This window comes from Dendrobium catenatum, unplaced genomic scaffold (genome assembly GCF_001605985.2).
Source record: "Dendrobium catenatum unplaced genomic scaffold, ASM160598v2 original_scaffold_213434, whole genome shotgun sequence".
NCBI classification, from domain to species: Eukaryota; Viridiplantae; Streptophyta; class Magnoliopsida; order Asparagales; family Orchidaceae; genus Dendrobium; species Dendrobium catenatum.
The window spans coordinates 287664-305756 of NW_021531844.1; the positions used below are offsets into that span (position 1 = coordinate 287664).

The window sequence follows — 18093 nt, forward strand, 5'->3', positions numbered from 1 at the left end:
ACGGCGGGGTAACGGATACGCCTTGGCCAAGTAGCAGTGAAGCACCGATCGTCCGATTCAAATCGTGCGTGTGCGATGATGTCGCTATAGAAGTTTTGACGGAAGCTTCTTATGCCGGTGCATACGTGGCCGACCGCACGTGACAGCCACGCAGGCAAGTGACGCGTGACGGGGTTGGGCGCCATTTTGACGCAACGATCGCCACCGTCAGTCCATGTCTTGCTTGCTTCCGTTTGGCGGTCAGATTATGATCGGAGTGAACACGTCTGCAATTTGACGTTGACTGTTAAGAAGCTCCTCTGTCAATCTTTAAAAGAATATTAAAATTCTTTACCAATGCCTCGTAGGCTCGTGCTGAATGGGAGAGCAATTCATACATGCAATTAAGCAATTCTTCATTATTTGTAGGCTTATTACTCTCATTTTCAAATATTTTTCATGTTGACACTAAGGTTTCATCTTAGTTATTAATTTTGTAAAATAATTTTTTAGTTAAAAAATGTTTAATTCAAAAAAAAAATAGAAATCTACTTTAAAAAATAATAAAAAAATTGTCTCAAACAAAGCCTAAAAAATTACATGCTGATCATGTTATATTATGCTTCTAACAAAATACTTGTGAAGCACAGATGCGACTAATAACTTTAAAATGTTATACTCTTCATCATTCATCTTGCACAAGAAAATTTTATTCAAAACAGAAACATAATTGTACCTGGCATAATATATGAGTCCAACATAAAAATATGTGGTAAAATCTCAAGAACAATAACCAATAAAATATTGAAAGAAGATAATTAGCAATTAGCATGGCATAAATAAAAATAATAAAAAGAAAATATAGAATGTCTATCCAACATATTATGTGGTAGGAAATTTATAGCAATAGAGTGATAGAGGTTTACATCCTGATTTTGCATGAAAATTCCACACATAAATGGATAAATGAAAAGAGTAAGTGAGATGCCAAAGTTTTTATGTTAAAACTAATCCAATTGAAATAATCACTAAGTGAGTGTTAATTACAAAGATTTACTTGTACACAAAATTGGAGAAAACAAGATTATAAGAGAATGTGAGGATGGCAGAAAATACTTGAAAGTTGGCGAGGTATGAGAGGCATTCGAATGATTATGGCCAAATGAAAGCATTCTAATGATGTTGCTAAGATAACAAAGGTCCAACGATGGAGGTTGGGTGGCAGAGGTTAGATGTCAATGGTCTAAAGGTAATGGTTGGATGGAGATGATCCGATGATACTTACTAGGCATAGGTGAACTGGTGACAGTGTTTTGGTGGTGGTGGCACAACAATAATCACTACATGAAAATCACGGATTTGTGGCAGTCTTTACAGTGATTTTTTTTTTTGTCAAAAATGGTGACTAATTTGTGACGAAAATTTTTAAAGATTTTTTTATGATAGATTTGTGATGGAATTTGCCTTCATAAATCCTTCGCAAGCTACGTTATAATACTAATTAAAAGAACATCTTTCTTTTGTGTTTTGCCTCCGCAATAGAGTGGAGGGGGTTGGTTTGCAAGAGGAGCAGGTTCGAATCTTGGATACGTCATGTGGCGCAGGCAATCTCGTTAGGCAGTCGGTCAGCCAGGAGCTGGCAGCTGGTAATGCGTAGGCAATGGTCAGGCAAACGGTCAGACTTAGGTAACCAGTCAGGCAGGTCGTCAAGTTCGGGTAGCGGGCAGCGGGCAGCCAATAAAGTATGAATTTTTTATTTATTTATTTTTTGAATTTCAGCACAAATCCACCGTAAATCAAATTTTGCAATGGATTTTATTTATTTTTGTGATGGATTATTTCGCTGCAAAAAGGTAAGTTTCCTATATTGAATGGTCTAGCAATGGTGATTCGATGGCGATGGTTCTACGATGACAACGGTTGAGTGGTAGTGGTCAAGTGATGGAGGTGGTAATGTGGTGGTCTTATGGTGACAATTAGGTGTGGTCTGATGATGGTGGTTTAACAATGGTGATCTAACGATGGTGCTTAAGTTGAGATTCGAGATTCTTCAAATTTTTTAGCTCTCTTAAATCTTAAGTCAAAGGCCACCTTCATATAGATACTGAGTGCCTATTTGTAAATTTTGAGAGTGACACACACTATAAATATTGTCAAATTCAAAATACTTAATCAAACAACCAATATTGATTCTCTTGATCATAGAACGTTCTTTGAGTATTTATGTACCTCAATGATATTGGAATTAAACCAATTCGATTCATCTCATCGAAAAACTAGATTTGACTATAAGCATGTAAAATTTGAAGATCATTTGATGCCCAATCAATATTGTAAGGTTTCCAAGTATGCCTTAAGTGCTCTATTTGGGCTCAGATCTAATCAATTTTAGTGTTGTTAGGTTCATCTTGTTGAATAAATTAGTTTTATTATAAGTTTATTAAAATTCGACTTTGGATGGTCCTAAATTCAATTTTGAAATATTTGAATTCAAATATGTATCAAGATTTCTCCCCAATAAAGTTTTTTTATATATATCATATTAGTTGAACCCCATCACACCCCCCCCCCCCCCCCCCCCCCCCCCTCACAACCCCCCCCCAATATTCATAGTTTAAAGCTTGTGTCAATCAAAATTAGTTTAATTAAAAATATCATTTTTGTCATAGAAGCAGTCACATAATATCTCTCTAGTTAATAAACAAATCATAATTTTTAATTCCTTGAAAGTTGATAAGATATTATATGTGAATATTATCCTCAAAAAATTCTTTTTTCAGTATCAATTGATCCTTCATTATGGAGACTAATCCAAAGCAGATTTTTCCTTCCTTTTGTCAATTGGGTTGAACCTTGCATTAACTATATTCCTTTCTTTGTGATCCTTATAGAGAAATTAAATGATAGTCTTTCTTCTCCAATGGCTTGAGGCATGGTTTCTGAGTATTAATTTTTTTCTTGTTATTATCACAATGAATACTTTCTCATACCTTCTATCTACTCTCTTATCTCCAATGGACACCTCTCCATTGGACATTTCATGTACACTAATGATCTTCTCCTCTTGAGAAAATCCAATGATGTAACCATACATTCACTAAATAGTACTCTTGACATCTTTGGTACTTGCATGGGGTTGCAAGCTAATGCTAATAAATTTGAAATTCACCATCCTAAATCAATTACATTGTTAAGAGATTAAGATTTATGTTTAGTATTAAACATGTTCCATTCCTTTTGAAATACTTAAGTATTTTTTTAACGACTAATAGAATTTAAGTTGAAGATTATCACTCGTTATTTTAAAAGTTGAATAGATGCATATCTTGCTAAAAAGTAGAAATGCATTTATTAACTAATCCAACACTTTATTTATATTTGATTTACTATTTATTGTTACTGCTCGAATTGCTTTTATTCAAAGCATTAATAATATAAGTAATATTCTCCTAACTAATGAATAAACCATAAAATTCAAATCCTTGCAAGATAATAAAATCTTTTGTGTGAAGAATTACCTTAAAAAGCCTTTCTAAATATCAACATATCCTCAATTCTATTGACTAATCCAAAATTTTCGGATGTTCTCAAGGACGTGCAAGAAAAGTTAGCCGAGACAAATAGCTGCTAAGGATCAGCACCACCGGCATGTTGAGTTTACACCCGGTGAGCTGGTCATGCTTTGCTATCGCATAGACCGATTTCCTTCCCGTCCTTGTCCCAAACTCAACCCAAAAAAATTCGGTCCATTTCCAGTTCTCAGAAAAATCAACGACAACGCGTATGTCATCGATCTACCAAAAGATATCCAGACTTCTTCCACATTCATTGTTGTAGACATTTATCACTATCACCCACCAGATTCTCTGCAACACACATCAGTCTCATTGGAGATGAGTTCGTCTGAAGCGGGAGGGACCTGATGCGAGCTATACCTACGGTCCACGACCTGAAGCGGGTTACACCATAGGTCCACGTGGACTAGACACTTTCGGATACCTGGGCATTAGCTGCCCATTCCACTATCTTTTACTAACCGTTTTATTCCTTTTTGTTTAGTTGTGCCTTTTAGTGTTTTCTGCTTTACTACCTTTTAGACAAGTTATATAGCACAGGAAAAGAAAAACAGAGAGATATATAGAAATTTGGCTTCTAAAACAGAAAGGTTCTTCTTCAACCTTTTTAATACTGTTCAATTGCTTTGTTCTTGTAGCTATCTTCTCTTTTGCAGGTTGTAAGCTGCACCAAATATGATTATCGTTATAAAAAGCGATTCGTTGATACAATTTGCATTGTATATTTTTTAAAATCAAATTTATGATTAAAAAATGGTTTGTTTGATCTATTAAAGCCATATTTCACAAAGCAACGACAAATGGCTTTTATGCCACATTAAGGGCTGAAGAATTGATGATGATCTTAATCTTTTAGAAAATCATCACCAATCGATCAATTAATGGAAAAAAGTGGCATTTATAGGTTATTAATTAATTAAGCTCGTTTTTTTCTAAATTCCTAAGATGACATCCAAAAATAACTTGGGTGAAATGAGTTAAGATCGAATCACTTTTTGCTTTAGCTTGAATTTGTTTAACTAATAGAGTGCAAGTTTCAGCTTGAGCTTAATGAAATGAGTTTGAGCCAAAACTCGTTATTATGAAAAAAGAAAAAAAAATATTCTGATTCATGCAATTATTGTAATAATAGTATTAAAATAATGATAAATTATAAGAAAAATAATTAAGAAAATCACTTGATATAAAAAATGGTATATAATATTTAAAAATTTTAGCACTTTCATACTTAAATACTTGTGATATATCATTAAAAAAAAATTATTTTGATCAGACACGAATCTCGAGGTTAAAAATCATGCTGGAAATTTCAAAAAATTAAATCGGAGATCATTTGAACTCCGATTGCAGTAAACTTATAGTCAAACTGAGCATCTCAAAAATATGAACACAACAACACCAAATTCAACTTAATCCGAGCTTAAAAAATTCAAATCAAAGTCCCGAAGCACATTCTAAAGGTTCAATCTACAATTTGGATTACCAAATGCTTTCAAATATGACATGCTTATAGTCTAATCGAGCGGCTCGACGAGACAAATCCAATGGGTCCAAGATCGTTGAATTCTGATATCATTAGAGTCTTCAAATACCCGATAAATGGTTCATAATCAAGGGATTCAACATCGGCTGTCCATTCAAACCACTCACAATTTACCCCTGATCTTCCCCTTATTTATTGGCCATGCTATCCTAAAAAAACTATAAATAACCCAACATTTCTCTGAAGAGTGGAGGAAAGGAAGAAGAATATAATAGAAGAAGAGGAGGAGGGAATAAGCTCCTCCTAGACTATCATCGAAACTCCGCCCGATCTCTAAGTGACGCCAGAATTTTGTCCGATCATCAAGTGACTCTGGAGTTTTGCTTGAATACTATCTAACGCTGGAGTTCTCCCCGACCATCAATTAACATCGGATTTCTATCCGACGCCAAACCTCCACTCGTCGCCAGATTTCTACCCGACGCTAGACTTCTGCCCATTATCAGACTTTTGCTGGACATCAATCTGATGCTGTATTTATGTACATTGCTGGACTTCTACCTGACGTCGTCCTTCTGACCTCTGTCATTAGACAACAGTCCTTCTGACCTCCTTCGCCTGCCAACTACAATCCTTCCGACTTACGTCACCCATCAATTACGGTCCTTCCGACCAAACAAACACGTCAACATTGACTCTTTGTATTTCCATCATGTACTTCATATAATGTGCATCAAGCCAAGGCCTTCCCCTTAAGGGATGACCTCATTTGTAATCGATTGCAAATTCAAATTGGGCTAGGCTCCGTGATTTTTCCCCTTTATTTGGGGTTTTTCATATAAAAATCTTCGTGTCTCATAAATGCTATACCCAATCTCTTATTTGATTGTGTGTCGGGTCTTCGTACAATGTTAAGATATTAAATTTTATATTTCTCTACTGCCAGAAAACTCCATGACGCAACAACTTGAATATTAATATATTTTTATTTTAAGTGTATTTTATGTTAATATTTAAAAAAAAAAAAAAAACTAGCTCTTGAGCTAACAAGCCGAGACAAGACTTGTTCAACTTATTAGCCCATCAAACTCTCTGCACATGAGACATTTATCTAGCTGAGTTCAAGCCAACTTACGAGTCAACTCGATTCACTTACCCTCCTAAACTAAAATAAGTGGGATGAAGTCGGCCACGTGAGTAGAGAAGTGGGAAAGAAAGTGGAGTTACATGTCATGATGTGAATGTGAAATTCATAGTGAAAGCCAAACCACAAGGTTCGCTTAACTTATCCCCAATCTTTCTATCATTGCTACCCTTTCAGCCCTTTCTTAATTGGCAGTTGGTTTAGTGCGTAGTAGTACTTGCCACTTTTCTGCGTTTTTCTACCGTGTAAATGGATTCCATGCTCTTTAAAGGTTTTTTCCTTCATCATTTGTAAAAGGACAGGTGGCAATAAAAGAATGACGCCAATAAAAGAACTGTTATTCTGCTTTTGTTATTTTACATTTTTTTTTTAAATTTGTGCATATTTAATGCATTTGTTATTTTACATTTATTCTTACATGATATGCAAATTATTTTATTATTTTTTTAAATCATTAAAATATGAGTCTTAAGCTTCATTTGGGACAATTTTTTTGTTGTTCTTAAAGCAGTTTTTTAGTACAAATATTTTAATTTTTGTACTGAAAAGTTGATTTAAAAAGCAGAAAAAAAACTGTCTCTAATAAAGCCTCAGATTTGTATGAAAAAGCTTTAGACTACTTTTTTTTTTTGCTTTTATGATATTTTTATACTAAAAAGCATATTTACAAGCAATTAGAAAGCTGTCCGAAACAAAATGTTAAGCTTTGTTTAGAATGGCTTTCTTACGTTTTTTTAAAGCAAGTTTATAGTATAAATTTTCTAATTCAAAAATAATTTGTGTATTAAAAATTATTTTAAAAAGTAATAGAAAAACGGTGCCTTACTCATTTTAAAAAGATTCATGACCTATTTATTGAAGAATATTATTTTTTTTCAAAACCAAAAATTTAAATTATTTATATTTTATGATTTATCATTCATTCTGATTGGAAAAATAAATAAATCTTTTTCTTCATAGCATTTTTCTCCTAAAATATATATTTTTGTAAGAAATTTAAATGAGGAGACCAAAGCAGAGGATTGGCAATGCACAGGGAGGAAAGAGGTTCTTTTGTTGTGGATGCATAGGCCCGCCCATTACCAACTAGCTTTTGCTTCGAGATTCGTGCCCAATCAAGCTAATTTTGTGATAACGTATCATATATATATATATATATATATATATATATATATAATTATGATCATTCATCTTAGAAAAATATGAAAGTGAGTCGAAATGATTTAAATTTAGGTGAAAGAATCCACGACTCATTAATAAAATGAGAAAGCTGTATTTCAAAAATTAAGAATTTAAATCATATTATTTATAATTTATTACTCTTCATTAAAAAAATAAAAAATATTAAAAACGGCAATTAACGAAAGCATCCTTTGAAGTTTTTACTATCTAGTTCTAGAACTATATAAGCCCCCGCCTGCTAATCATAGCCTTTGCTTCACAACAAGAAGTTCGATCTATGGTGTAAATGAGTTGAGTTGAGTCGAGTATCTGCATAATCGAGCTAAGCTCGTTTAGCTGTTACTAAGCTCAAGCTAGACTCGTTAAGAAATTCATAGTCTTGAACTGCATGTAATAAACTTTCATTATCCTTTATCTACTGCCATTAATGAGTATTTGAAACTTAGCATACCATTATGATGTTTTAGAGACAAAATTAAAATAATTGGACGGATTAAAAGGAAAAACTATCAATACCACACTCGCACGTGAATTTGGAACGATTTTTCAATTAAATTAGAAGGGTGGTTACCACTGAAATTATCAAATGGGTTGGATGGGCTAATAATGCCATAAATTTTATCTTTGAAATTTTTAATGGATTGATCCTCGTGCGTATGAATTAAAAATTAGTATTCCCAACAGGCTTAGGAACCGTGCACAAGAGCTTATTATCATTTAAAATTTATCGTATATCGCCCCTTTGGCAATTACCTGATCCGCATCTCAACCAACATCAGCCACATGTGACCATCAACCACTCTCCATTACCGTAATTGGAGTTAAGAAAAATATAATCTTGATGAAAGTGGTCAAACATGTAAGTTCCGGATGTAACAGTCCAAATTCTTAACTATCGTAATGTTGTCCTTTTTGTTCTAAGAGACTTACCGTTTTATCATGTTGGCGAAACTTTTCAGTAGGTCACCCATCTCTACCTTCAAGGCTTAAATAATAAGATTTATTGAATTATTTAACAATTAGATAAGCATTTTTTTGGACATTTAGGCCAATTAAGGCAGACTCACACACATCACATACAATACTCGAACTCAATACCTCTTAGTTAATAGCCTTGATATATTCTCAAAATATCATCTTGATCAAGCACGAATCTCAAGGCGAAATCGAACCGGAAACTTCAAAAATTAAATTCAGGAGCATCTGAACTCCGATTTCAGCGAGCTTATAGTCAAACTGAGCATCTCGGAAATATGAACCCAACGACACCAAATTCAACTCAATCCGAGCCAAAATGAGCCAAAATCAAGCACCCGAAGCGCTGTTGGAAAGCTCGTACCACAATTTGAGTTACCAAACGGTCTCCGATTTTAACGAGCTTATAGTCGAATCGAACGGCTCGACGAGACGATTCCAATGAGCCCAAGATCGCTGGATGACTGACGAATGGTGTATGATCAAGTGATTCAATATCAGCCGTCCATTCAACCACTCCATGTTCGCCCTTGATCTCACACCTATTTACAAGTCGTGCCACTCCAGAAAAAACTATAAATATACCCCTCATTTCTCATAAGAGAAGACCCAAGTAGGAAGAAGAAGAGAATAAGATAAGAAGAAGAGAAGGGGAAGGAGAATCAGCTCATCCTCGACCGCCGCCAGAGTTCTTCCCGCCGCCCGAACATGCCGGGATTCTGCACAACTTTGTAACTGAATTTCAATTCAGAAGAAATTCATTGTAAATCTGATCATCATAACTTGTGGGACAAATCAGCTTCTTGTAACTCAAGCAACACTAGTGGAACTTTTCAACTGGGCGCGGCCTCGTGGTTTTTTTCACTTTTTCGGATTTTCCACGTAAAAATTCCGGTGTTTATTTTCCTTTTCTGTTTGTGTGCTGAATATTCGTGCAACGCTCAGATGAAAATTTTTTAATTCTACCGCCGCGTATATTCCAACATGCAACAAGCCTAAACTCTCGACCAAAATATTAAAATGAGCTGTGTGGTAAGCTATTTCATGTGGCCTATAAATCAAATAACATAAAAAAAGGAAATATTTGTAAATGTAAATGTGGTGCTGTTTGGGGTGCTGAAAGCATTTATTTTTTTCCCTTAAAAAGTTGTTTCATGTGAATTTTTAAACAAGGTTAGCCATAATATAGCTAAAAAGGCTCTGATTTGTATCAGGATAAACAAACTACAAAAGCCCATAATTTTCTGCAAGCAAACTTTCATAATCTTGGCGGTTTCTTCAGTGTGGGGCGGCCATTGTTTCCTCATCATATTGAAAGCCTAAAATAGTACTTTTTCACACGGATCGATGGATGCAAATATATTTCATATTTGAAATTTGAATGTGGTGTACATAGGTACAGTCGACCATAATAACTCTTCCTTCCTCAGAAATAATGTCCATCGAAATGCATGGGCATGTTTGAAGCTGTAATTTATTGCGCTTTGGTTGATGGTACTTCGTGTTTAAATAAGACTGAACGACCAAGTACTAACTTCTGCCAAAACTATAAAGAAGGTGGTTGGTGATCACTGAGCATCTCATTCATGAATTTTGGTAGAGCTTCAGATGGGGTGGTAGTGCTTAATGTTCAAGAAAATACTTAAAATTAAAGTTGAATTAAAATTGTTTAAAATATTTTCTTGGGCCTAACTTTTAGATTGAAATGATATGTAATTTTTTTTTTTTTATGTAGATGAAGTTCAAATTGAACAAAATGAGTTGAATCATTAGAGACTTGTCCCAAACTGGAGTGTATGAGTATATACACATAAAAATATTATACAAATTAGGTTATAAATGTAAATATATATATATATATATATATATATATATAAACTAGTTATATGAATGGCACCTCAATGTACTTATTCATCTACATGGATGATATTCTACTCACCGACAACTGCACTGCTACTATCCACGACCTTCTGGACAACCTCAACACCAAATTCACCATGCATTACATGATTACATTGGTTCTCTCTCCCAATTCCTTTGCATTCAGGTGGTGCATGCTCCATATGGCTTGCATCTAAATCAAACCAAGTTTGCTCAAACTATACTATCCCGATCTGGCATGCACAACTGCAAGCCAATCTCGATGCCCTCTCAGATCAAACCACCTCACACCTCTACCACCTCCCATGCATTTTCCAATCCAACCTTTTACCGTCAACTAGTCAGCTCACCCAACCCAACATCCCCTTCGTTGTCAGCAAAATTTGCTAACAAATGCAAAATCCCCTCAACACTCATTTCGAAGCTCTCAAGCGCTTATTGAGGTACATCCAAGGCACACTTCATACAGTTCTTCCTCAGTTCCGGGATTCACATCAACCTCTGATCATACGTCGACTTTGACTGGGTAGGCGACTCAACTGACCACAAATCAATTACCGGATACTACAACTTCATCAGCTCCTCTCTCATCTCCTAGAATGTCAAGAAACAAAATTTCATCGCTCGCTCCTCTATTGAAGCTGAATATCGAGCTTTAGCCTCGACTGCAGTTGAAATCATATGGCTCCACCATATTTTTCAAGAATTAAACTGTTCTCTTCCCGCCTCCACTTCATTGTTTTGTGATAACATGTCTGCCATTGCTCTAGCCGACAACCTTGTGTTTCATGCCCGCACAAAACACATCGAAGTTGGCTACCACTTTTATTTGGGAATGCATCAAAGACCAAGCCATTACTTTTCACCACATATCTACCAAAGACCAAGTTGTATACCTCCTCACTAAACTACTCTCCATTTCTCGATTCCAATATCTTGCTAACAAACTTGTAACATTTTTAGATGCACCAGTTTGAGGGGACCTGTTAACATATTGCACATTGATACGTCATCCTGAAATTATCTTGATTGGGCACGAATCTCGAGGAAAAATAAGTTCGGAAACTTCAAGAATTAAATTTGAGAGCATATGAACTCTGATTTCAGCGAGTCTACAGTCAAATTGAGCGTCTTGGAAATACGAACCCGACGACACCAAGATCAACCCAATCCGAGCCCAAATGGGTCTAAATCATGGACCCAAAGCGCTGTTGGAAGGTTCAAACTGCAATTTGAGTTACCAAACGGACTCCGATTTTAACGAGCTTATACTCGAATGTAACGGCTCAACAAGACGAATCCAACGAGCCCAAGATCACCGAATTCCGACATCACTAAGGCCTTCAAATGTTCAACAAACGGTGCACGACCATAGGATTCAACATCGGCCGTCCATTCGATCACTCCCTATTCGCCTTTCATTCCAAATAGAGCCTTAATTTTATTCTAGTTGATGGATTTAAAGTGTTATAATTGGAATATTAACTGTGATAATTACCCCCTAAGGGTATCCACACCCCATCATTTTATGTTGGCCTCTAAATTTAATAACAATGAAAGCGATAGGATCATAACGCCATTAGTGGCACATAGATTGAGATCTAATGGACTCAACTTTTGTTTTCATTATGTTTAACAAGTATAATTAGTCCCCACAATCATAGGGTTCATAAATGTAATGCTGTATTTATTTAGTTGGCTTTTTTGTGAAGATAGCTTCACCCACATGCATCATTAGCAAAATTATGCGGGAATGAATAAAGAATTCTACAAGACACAAAAGTGGGATCTCCGATGGGGAAAAATTATTTAAAAGCCTGGCTTAAACCTTCGCAAGTCTCGAACAAGTTATCTTCCAGGTGAAAACCAAGTAACAAGGCCATATTTGCAGGCAAAGTACTTGATTAACTTCTTTATTTCTTTCTGTTTTGTATTTTGCAATGGTTTCTAGAGCTTCTTCAGACAGGCTGAGTGTTGAATAACTAGTTGGTAAGATAAATGTGGCTATCTTTGCGTTTATCCCAAAACAAAAGGGACATATATCCATGACCGAAAAGGTTTAAAATTAAGATAGATTTCAAATGCTTCAACAAAAGATAATGAGAAAGGAAGTATCAAAACTTCATCAGGGCTTACAGATAACAACAAAACAAGGTAAGAGAGCACTTGGATTTAACAAATAGAGCTCCTCAATGTTTGAGTAAAGACCAACTTTCCCGGCCAATGAGTCGAATCCAGATTGGCCTGCAATTTCCTGCAAATTCTCCAATGGCTTGTGAACCCTTCCAGCAATCACTCTGCAGACTAACAAGGCTTTTCTTTTTGAACGATCATCATCATCTAGCTCAATTGATTCGAATGCTCTAACACTTGTGGAAGTTGTGAACACCCCTACTCCTTCCTTGAGCTCCTTCTTAACTGAGAAGCCATGCCTTATGATTCGACAAACACTACATTTCTCTGATACACAGAGGCTTGTGGAGCCATTCATGCCAAGGTCACAGGCAATTGTTGTTCCATGGAATCTTAGCAACTCATTTCCATCAGCAAGGCAACGAGGATGCTTCTTAGGAAGTTTACTGGCTTTGATCTTTACTGTTTCTCGGTGTTCTTCGAATCGGGCAAGAGTTCTCTGCATGTTATGGACTTTCAGGATTCTGTCAATTCGCCCACAATTGCTTTCAGACTTCAACCAGCTTGTTCTGCAGATTATTTCCACTATTTTCCTGGAAGAGTCGCCTTCCACTAGTTCAGTAACTACAAAGATGATATATAAGAAGGTTAATATATTTCTTCCATCCTTCAGGGAATAAAACAATGAATGGCGAGTTTCCAATGCTGACACTTCCTTTCCTTGCTTTTCTGATTTTAATTTTATCTTGGGACAAAATTGTTCAAAAAAGAGTGCTTCTTGATACCAGGCATTATAAAACGATAAGCTGAAAAGAAAGAATTAAACTTTCTCTTTGTTTTTCATATCCTACAGCAAAGAATTCTAAGTGGGCTAATTTGACAAACCTTAAAACGCATAGAACCACGTGATGATGGATTAATTATTCTATGAGGATGCCGAACATCATCCTAAGACCAACCAAAATGCGCCACATCACTCCTTGTTCTTTACTGCGGCTTGGTATTGCTCGGTACCACTCGGTACTGTGGCTCGGTACCGCTGATGTGGCGCATTCTGGTTGATCTCCGGATGACATTCTGCGTCCGGTCTCCACACAGAATAATTTCTCCTATTTCAACAACATATTATGCATTCTCAATAATATGCATAATAAAAACAGGAAAAGCCGCATTAGCAAATTTGAGGGGAGCAAATGCATTTTACTTCTCAATTTTATATTGAGTGTTTGATTTTGATGTAATAAATAGGTAATTGAATTTACCTATGAAATGTTAACGAATGCCATTTTTTTATTCACAATTTTATACTCAACCTTAGTGAAAAGTCAGAAGAGAAATCTATCAAGTCATCCTTTTTACTCATGTTTTCTCCTTACTAAAAACAGCAAGTCAATTTAGCATCAATAAGGAAATAAAACATATATACACTCAATTTTTCCTCAGCCAAACAAGTGAGTGAAAACTAAATTCATTTCAATTTCTTTAACCATTTCTTTTTCCCTTTCCTTTTCATTACTTCTCTTTCAACTCCTTCAGCATCAAGGAGAAGAGTATGTTAATATTGAACGAGAGAGAGAGAGAATATTAAGACATAAATCCATAATGAACGATTTCAAAATGGCATTAAAATTTTTCCCTTATCACGACAATTGTTAAAACCACATATTAGGGCATCTACAACCTAAAACTCATTTTCACTCCAAAATGTAGCAAAACTTTAAAATGCAGTAATTCATCTCTAATCGAATGACATTTTCTCTCCTGCGAAGGTAACCATTTTCTCCTCTTTCCCGCATTTTCTTCCTCTTTCGCTCGCTTCTTCGGCAAATCCCATAAATCAATTTTTTTACGTAGGTGAATAGTCCGACGCCAATCGTTGGCGTCAGACTTTTCACCTACCAAACTTTGGCATGAGATTTGGAGTTTGAATGGACCAAATGGCCAACGGCATACGGTGGTATGCAGTTCGATTGGAGATGATCTTAGTGATTTGTTGACAAAAAAAATTAAGAAAACAAAAGAAATTTCATAATTTCATGATTAGGTCGACAATCAATCCTAAAACCTTTGCAAAACCCCAAATAATTACAATAAAGCTAATGATGATTGTAAAGGTTCAATGAAAATAAAAAACAACATGAACTTTAAACTACACAACCTACTCACAAATCCCTTAAATGCACTGATTCAGCTTTCAGACGAACTAGTGAAAAATGAAGTCTTCATTTCATAAAACGCGTCTTTCATCTAAAAGCAACCAAATATGTCTTAAATGCAGATCTTACCAGCATTACATTACAATAGGACTAGCAGCATTGCATCTCCGAAAACGCGTGAAACTACAATGACTGAATTCTAACTGGTAGCGTATATAAATCACTAAATCTGATAAGCATTCACTTAGAACGAGGCAATTCAAAAATGACATTCAACTATAGGCCAATAAAAAAGATAACTGGAAAGATAGGAAAGGAAAGGATGTAGAAACAAGCTATAAAATCTTACCAGCATGCTTCGACAGATGATGAGCTTCCAATGTCTCCAACTTTGCAAAATACTCACGACATTTATGACAGGAAACGCCAGCAGCAGCAGATTCATGAGAGACCCTCGGCGTAGAGCCAGCATGATGAATTCCAAAACCACCACCATTGTTTCCAAACACAGTTGCAGCAAGATTTGAGCTGCCAAATCCATGGCTTTCCTTTTCACCAAGCAAACCAGCTGGTGATCTTTTTGGTGGAGTAAGACTTCCTACCCCTTTAAAGGAAGAAGAGTTGCAGCGGGCACCCAAATGTCCCCCGGGCCCTGGAGTCCCTGGTTTCAGAGTACCCACAAAGTTAGAACCTAGCCCCCCAGCATCTCCATCATGGAAGCCATTGAAACCAGTAATCCTCAGTTCACATTTGGAGTTGCTCAGAATAACCTCGTGGGTTATTGGGTTGAGGAACTCACTACTTCCTATGGACCTTGGACTGCAACTTGGAGGCCTTTCCATGTGCCTCTTACTCCCATGGATGACATCCTTGAGGTTGGCTATTGATCTAGAACAGCCAGACCTGCAAGGTTTTCTGTTGAGAATGGAGCCAATATGACCTCTAGCTTTTGGTTCATGAACTTCACTCGGCTCAGATTTGCAGTGTAGGGATCTCTTGAGAGAAAGCCAAACAGTGGGCATTTTATCTTTCTCCTTCTCCTCCTTTCTTCTCCTCGGCTTCAAAAGAAAATCACCACCCATTTCTCTTTCCACCATGGGAGCTCAAACTCCGGTGGTCCTAACAAAATTCAATTAGAAAAAACTTTGGAGAACTAAAATCCTAGCTGCAAGATGAAACCTTTTCCAAGGTTTTTTTTTCAAGATTGATAAATTGCAGAGCAAGGACGAGGAAGGAGATCAGAAAATCAAGGATGCAAAAGACAAATCGTCATGGAAAAAAACAAGGCAGCATTGAAGTCATGGAATCTTTGGCTCCTCGAGTTATGAATCAAACAAGAGAGCCCACTGCAGATTGCAGCAGGAGTTGGCTTGGGTTCTCAACTCCTTGGTCACCTCCTCCGTTTGAAAATGAAGTCTAGGAGAGATAAGGAGGGAGAGATGAGGGACGTCTGAGTATCTGATATCCTTTGTTTCTGAAAAAGGTTTTAAGTCGAATTTGTAGTAAGATCTTAATAGGGCCAGGTGGGGATCGAAATGGATTACGACACTAGGGAAAGCAAAAAAGCCCTCCTCTTTCTAAGAATTGCAGTCCTATTTTCTAAATTTTTTGCGGTTTATAATTAATATGTATATATAAAGAGAGAGAGAGAAGCAGAGTGGTTAACAAGTTAATGGAAAAAATAGTTTTGCTTTATTTTTTGTAAATAAAACAAAACATATTTAAATTACATTATTTATTTTTATTTTTTATGACATAATTTGAACGCGGAAATTAAAACAATTAGCCATGTTCATAAATTTCAAAATAAACTTTTTGTTTTTAAGTTTTTAAACATTTCATAATACAAACTTGATTAAATGAAAATAAAGTATAGACCCTATATATGATTTTTTTTACTTAACGACTTCTTTTGAAAAATAAAACATATTATAGATGGGGAGTTTTAAAAATATAAATGAGCATTGATTGTTATTCTTTATTAAATATTAGAAAAAATATGATACACTTAAAATTATATGCAAATTCATCTCTTTTATTATCACAATGAAGTTGGGTCAAACATGCATAACAAACTAAGGCAATGAGGATTGAGTTTTGCTTGACTAAATGGGGGCCTATAGTGATGTAGATCTAAATCGACCTAATTAACTTAATAAGGCACTATGGTTATCTAAGTTTAGATTTAGAGAATTTATGAGTTAATTTACCTTTGTGTTTTACTTAACTCCGATCTCGCAAGGGTTTTATGATAGGTTCATTAAATGGATGAATAGTTTATGAAATAATGGTTTCCATTAGATGTAAGGATTGAATGAGTCACAAAGTACCAAAGTTTATCTCAGTATCATATATGGGTTATATGATGATATATTGATACGAATAAATCCTTCTCAATATAATATGTAGTTGAAGATAAACTTTCTCTTATGATTTAAGAAATGTGACTTACAACCTTGACAATATATTAAGATCCCTAACTAGTATATGAGTGTTAATGCATATTTTTGTACAATATTTTTTATCTTATCCAACATAATATGCGTGCGCATGTGTATGCATGTGTATGTCTTAGAGAGAGAGAGAGAGAGAGAGAGAGAGAGAGAGAGAGAGAGAGAGATATGTATGTGTCTGTGAGTGTGTGTGTGAGAGAGATAGAGAGAGATAGACATATATATATATATATATCTCACACACACACACACACATGTGCGCGGCCAATTATATTGCATCAAGAAATGAGAAAAATCATATGATATGAGATTTAGATTAAACAATCACAACAAATAATTATTTAAATTTAGATAAGATTCGATTCACCTCAGCAATGTATAATACGCGCAAGTATATAAGTTTAAAGAAGTTGTTGAGCTCTGCTTAATAAAACTCAAACCCTAAATTCATATATAAATGATGAAAACATGTAGGAAGGTAGAGCATATTTTGATATTTTTTATCTTTTCTTTCGATCCCTAGCTCTCGTCTCGTCTTGGTCGTCGCTCTCGATGTCGGTTTTGCTCTTAGGGAAGTTTTCTTCTCTCCTTTTATTCGTCTTGTAGGATCTTGTGGGATTTGTCTCTATTTTTTGATTTGTCCACCTTTGGCTCTTTGTGGCCGAAATGGTGCGTGGTGAACAGGTTAAATGACCCTAGCTTCCTGGATGGTTTAAAAAAAATCCAGTTCATTTCTTGATTCCCTATCTAATGTTTCCCCCATTTTGACTTTTCCTGAACTTAAATCCACTACCTTCTATGGCTTAGCGTCACTATGGATCTCGAAGGAGGGGATCCTTTCTCTTGTGAAACCTCTCAAATATGCTTTGGTCAATAAATTTCTAGGTCACTGACCTTCCCTAAATTCTATCTAAAATTCTTCTTAAATCTCAAGCTCATTAGCAACTTGTTTGTTACCCTTTTGAATCTTTCTCATGTTTTGAATAAATTAGTTAATAATTTGGATTATAACAGGATTTTTTTCCACCGATTTTATTTTGTTAACAATTGATATATGAAATTGACCAAATGATCTCCATTTTTTTGAGATTGGTGTGGATTCTTCCATTATTCCCATTTAGATTTCATTCTC

The 18093-nt window shown here is 35.5% G+C and overlaps 1 protein-coding gene across 1 annotated transcript; it reads right to left on the reverse strand.

Moving 5' to 3' along the window:
• Positions 1-12265: 12265 nt before the first annotated feature.
• Positions 12266-15971, reverse strand: LOC110101985. The gene is made up of 2 exons (XM_020830104.2): positions 14858-15971; positions 12266-12976 (listed from the first exon to the last, which is right to left on the reverse strand). The coding sequence occupies exons 1-2, from the start codon at positions 15603-15605 to the stop codon at positions 12345-12347; spliced, it is 1380 nt and encodes a 459-aa protein (XP_020685763.1). The 5' UTR covers positions 15606-15971; the 3' UTR covers positions 12266-12344.
• Positions 15972-18093: the final 2122 nt, after the last annotated feature.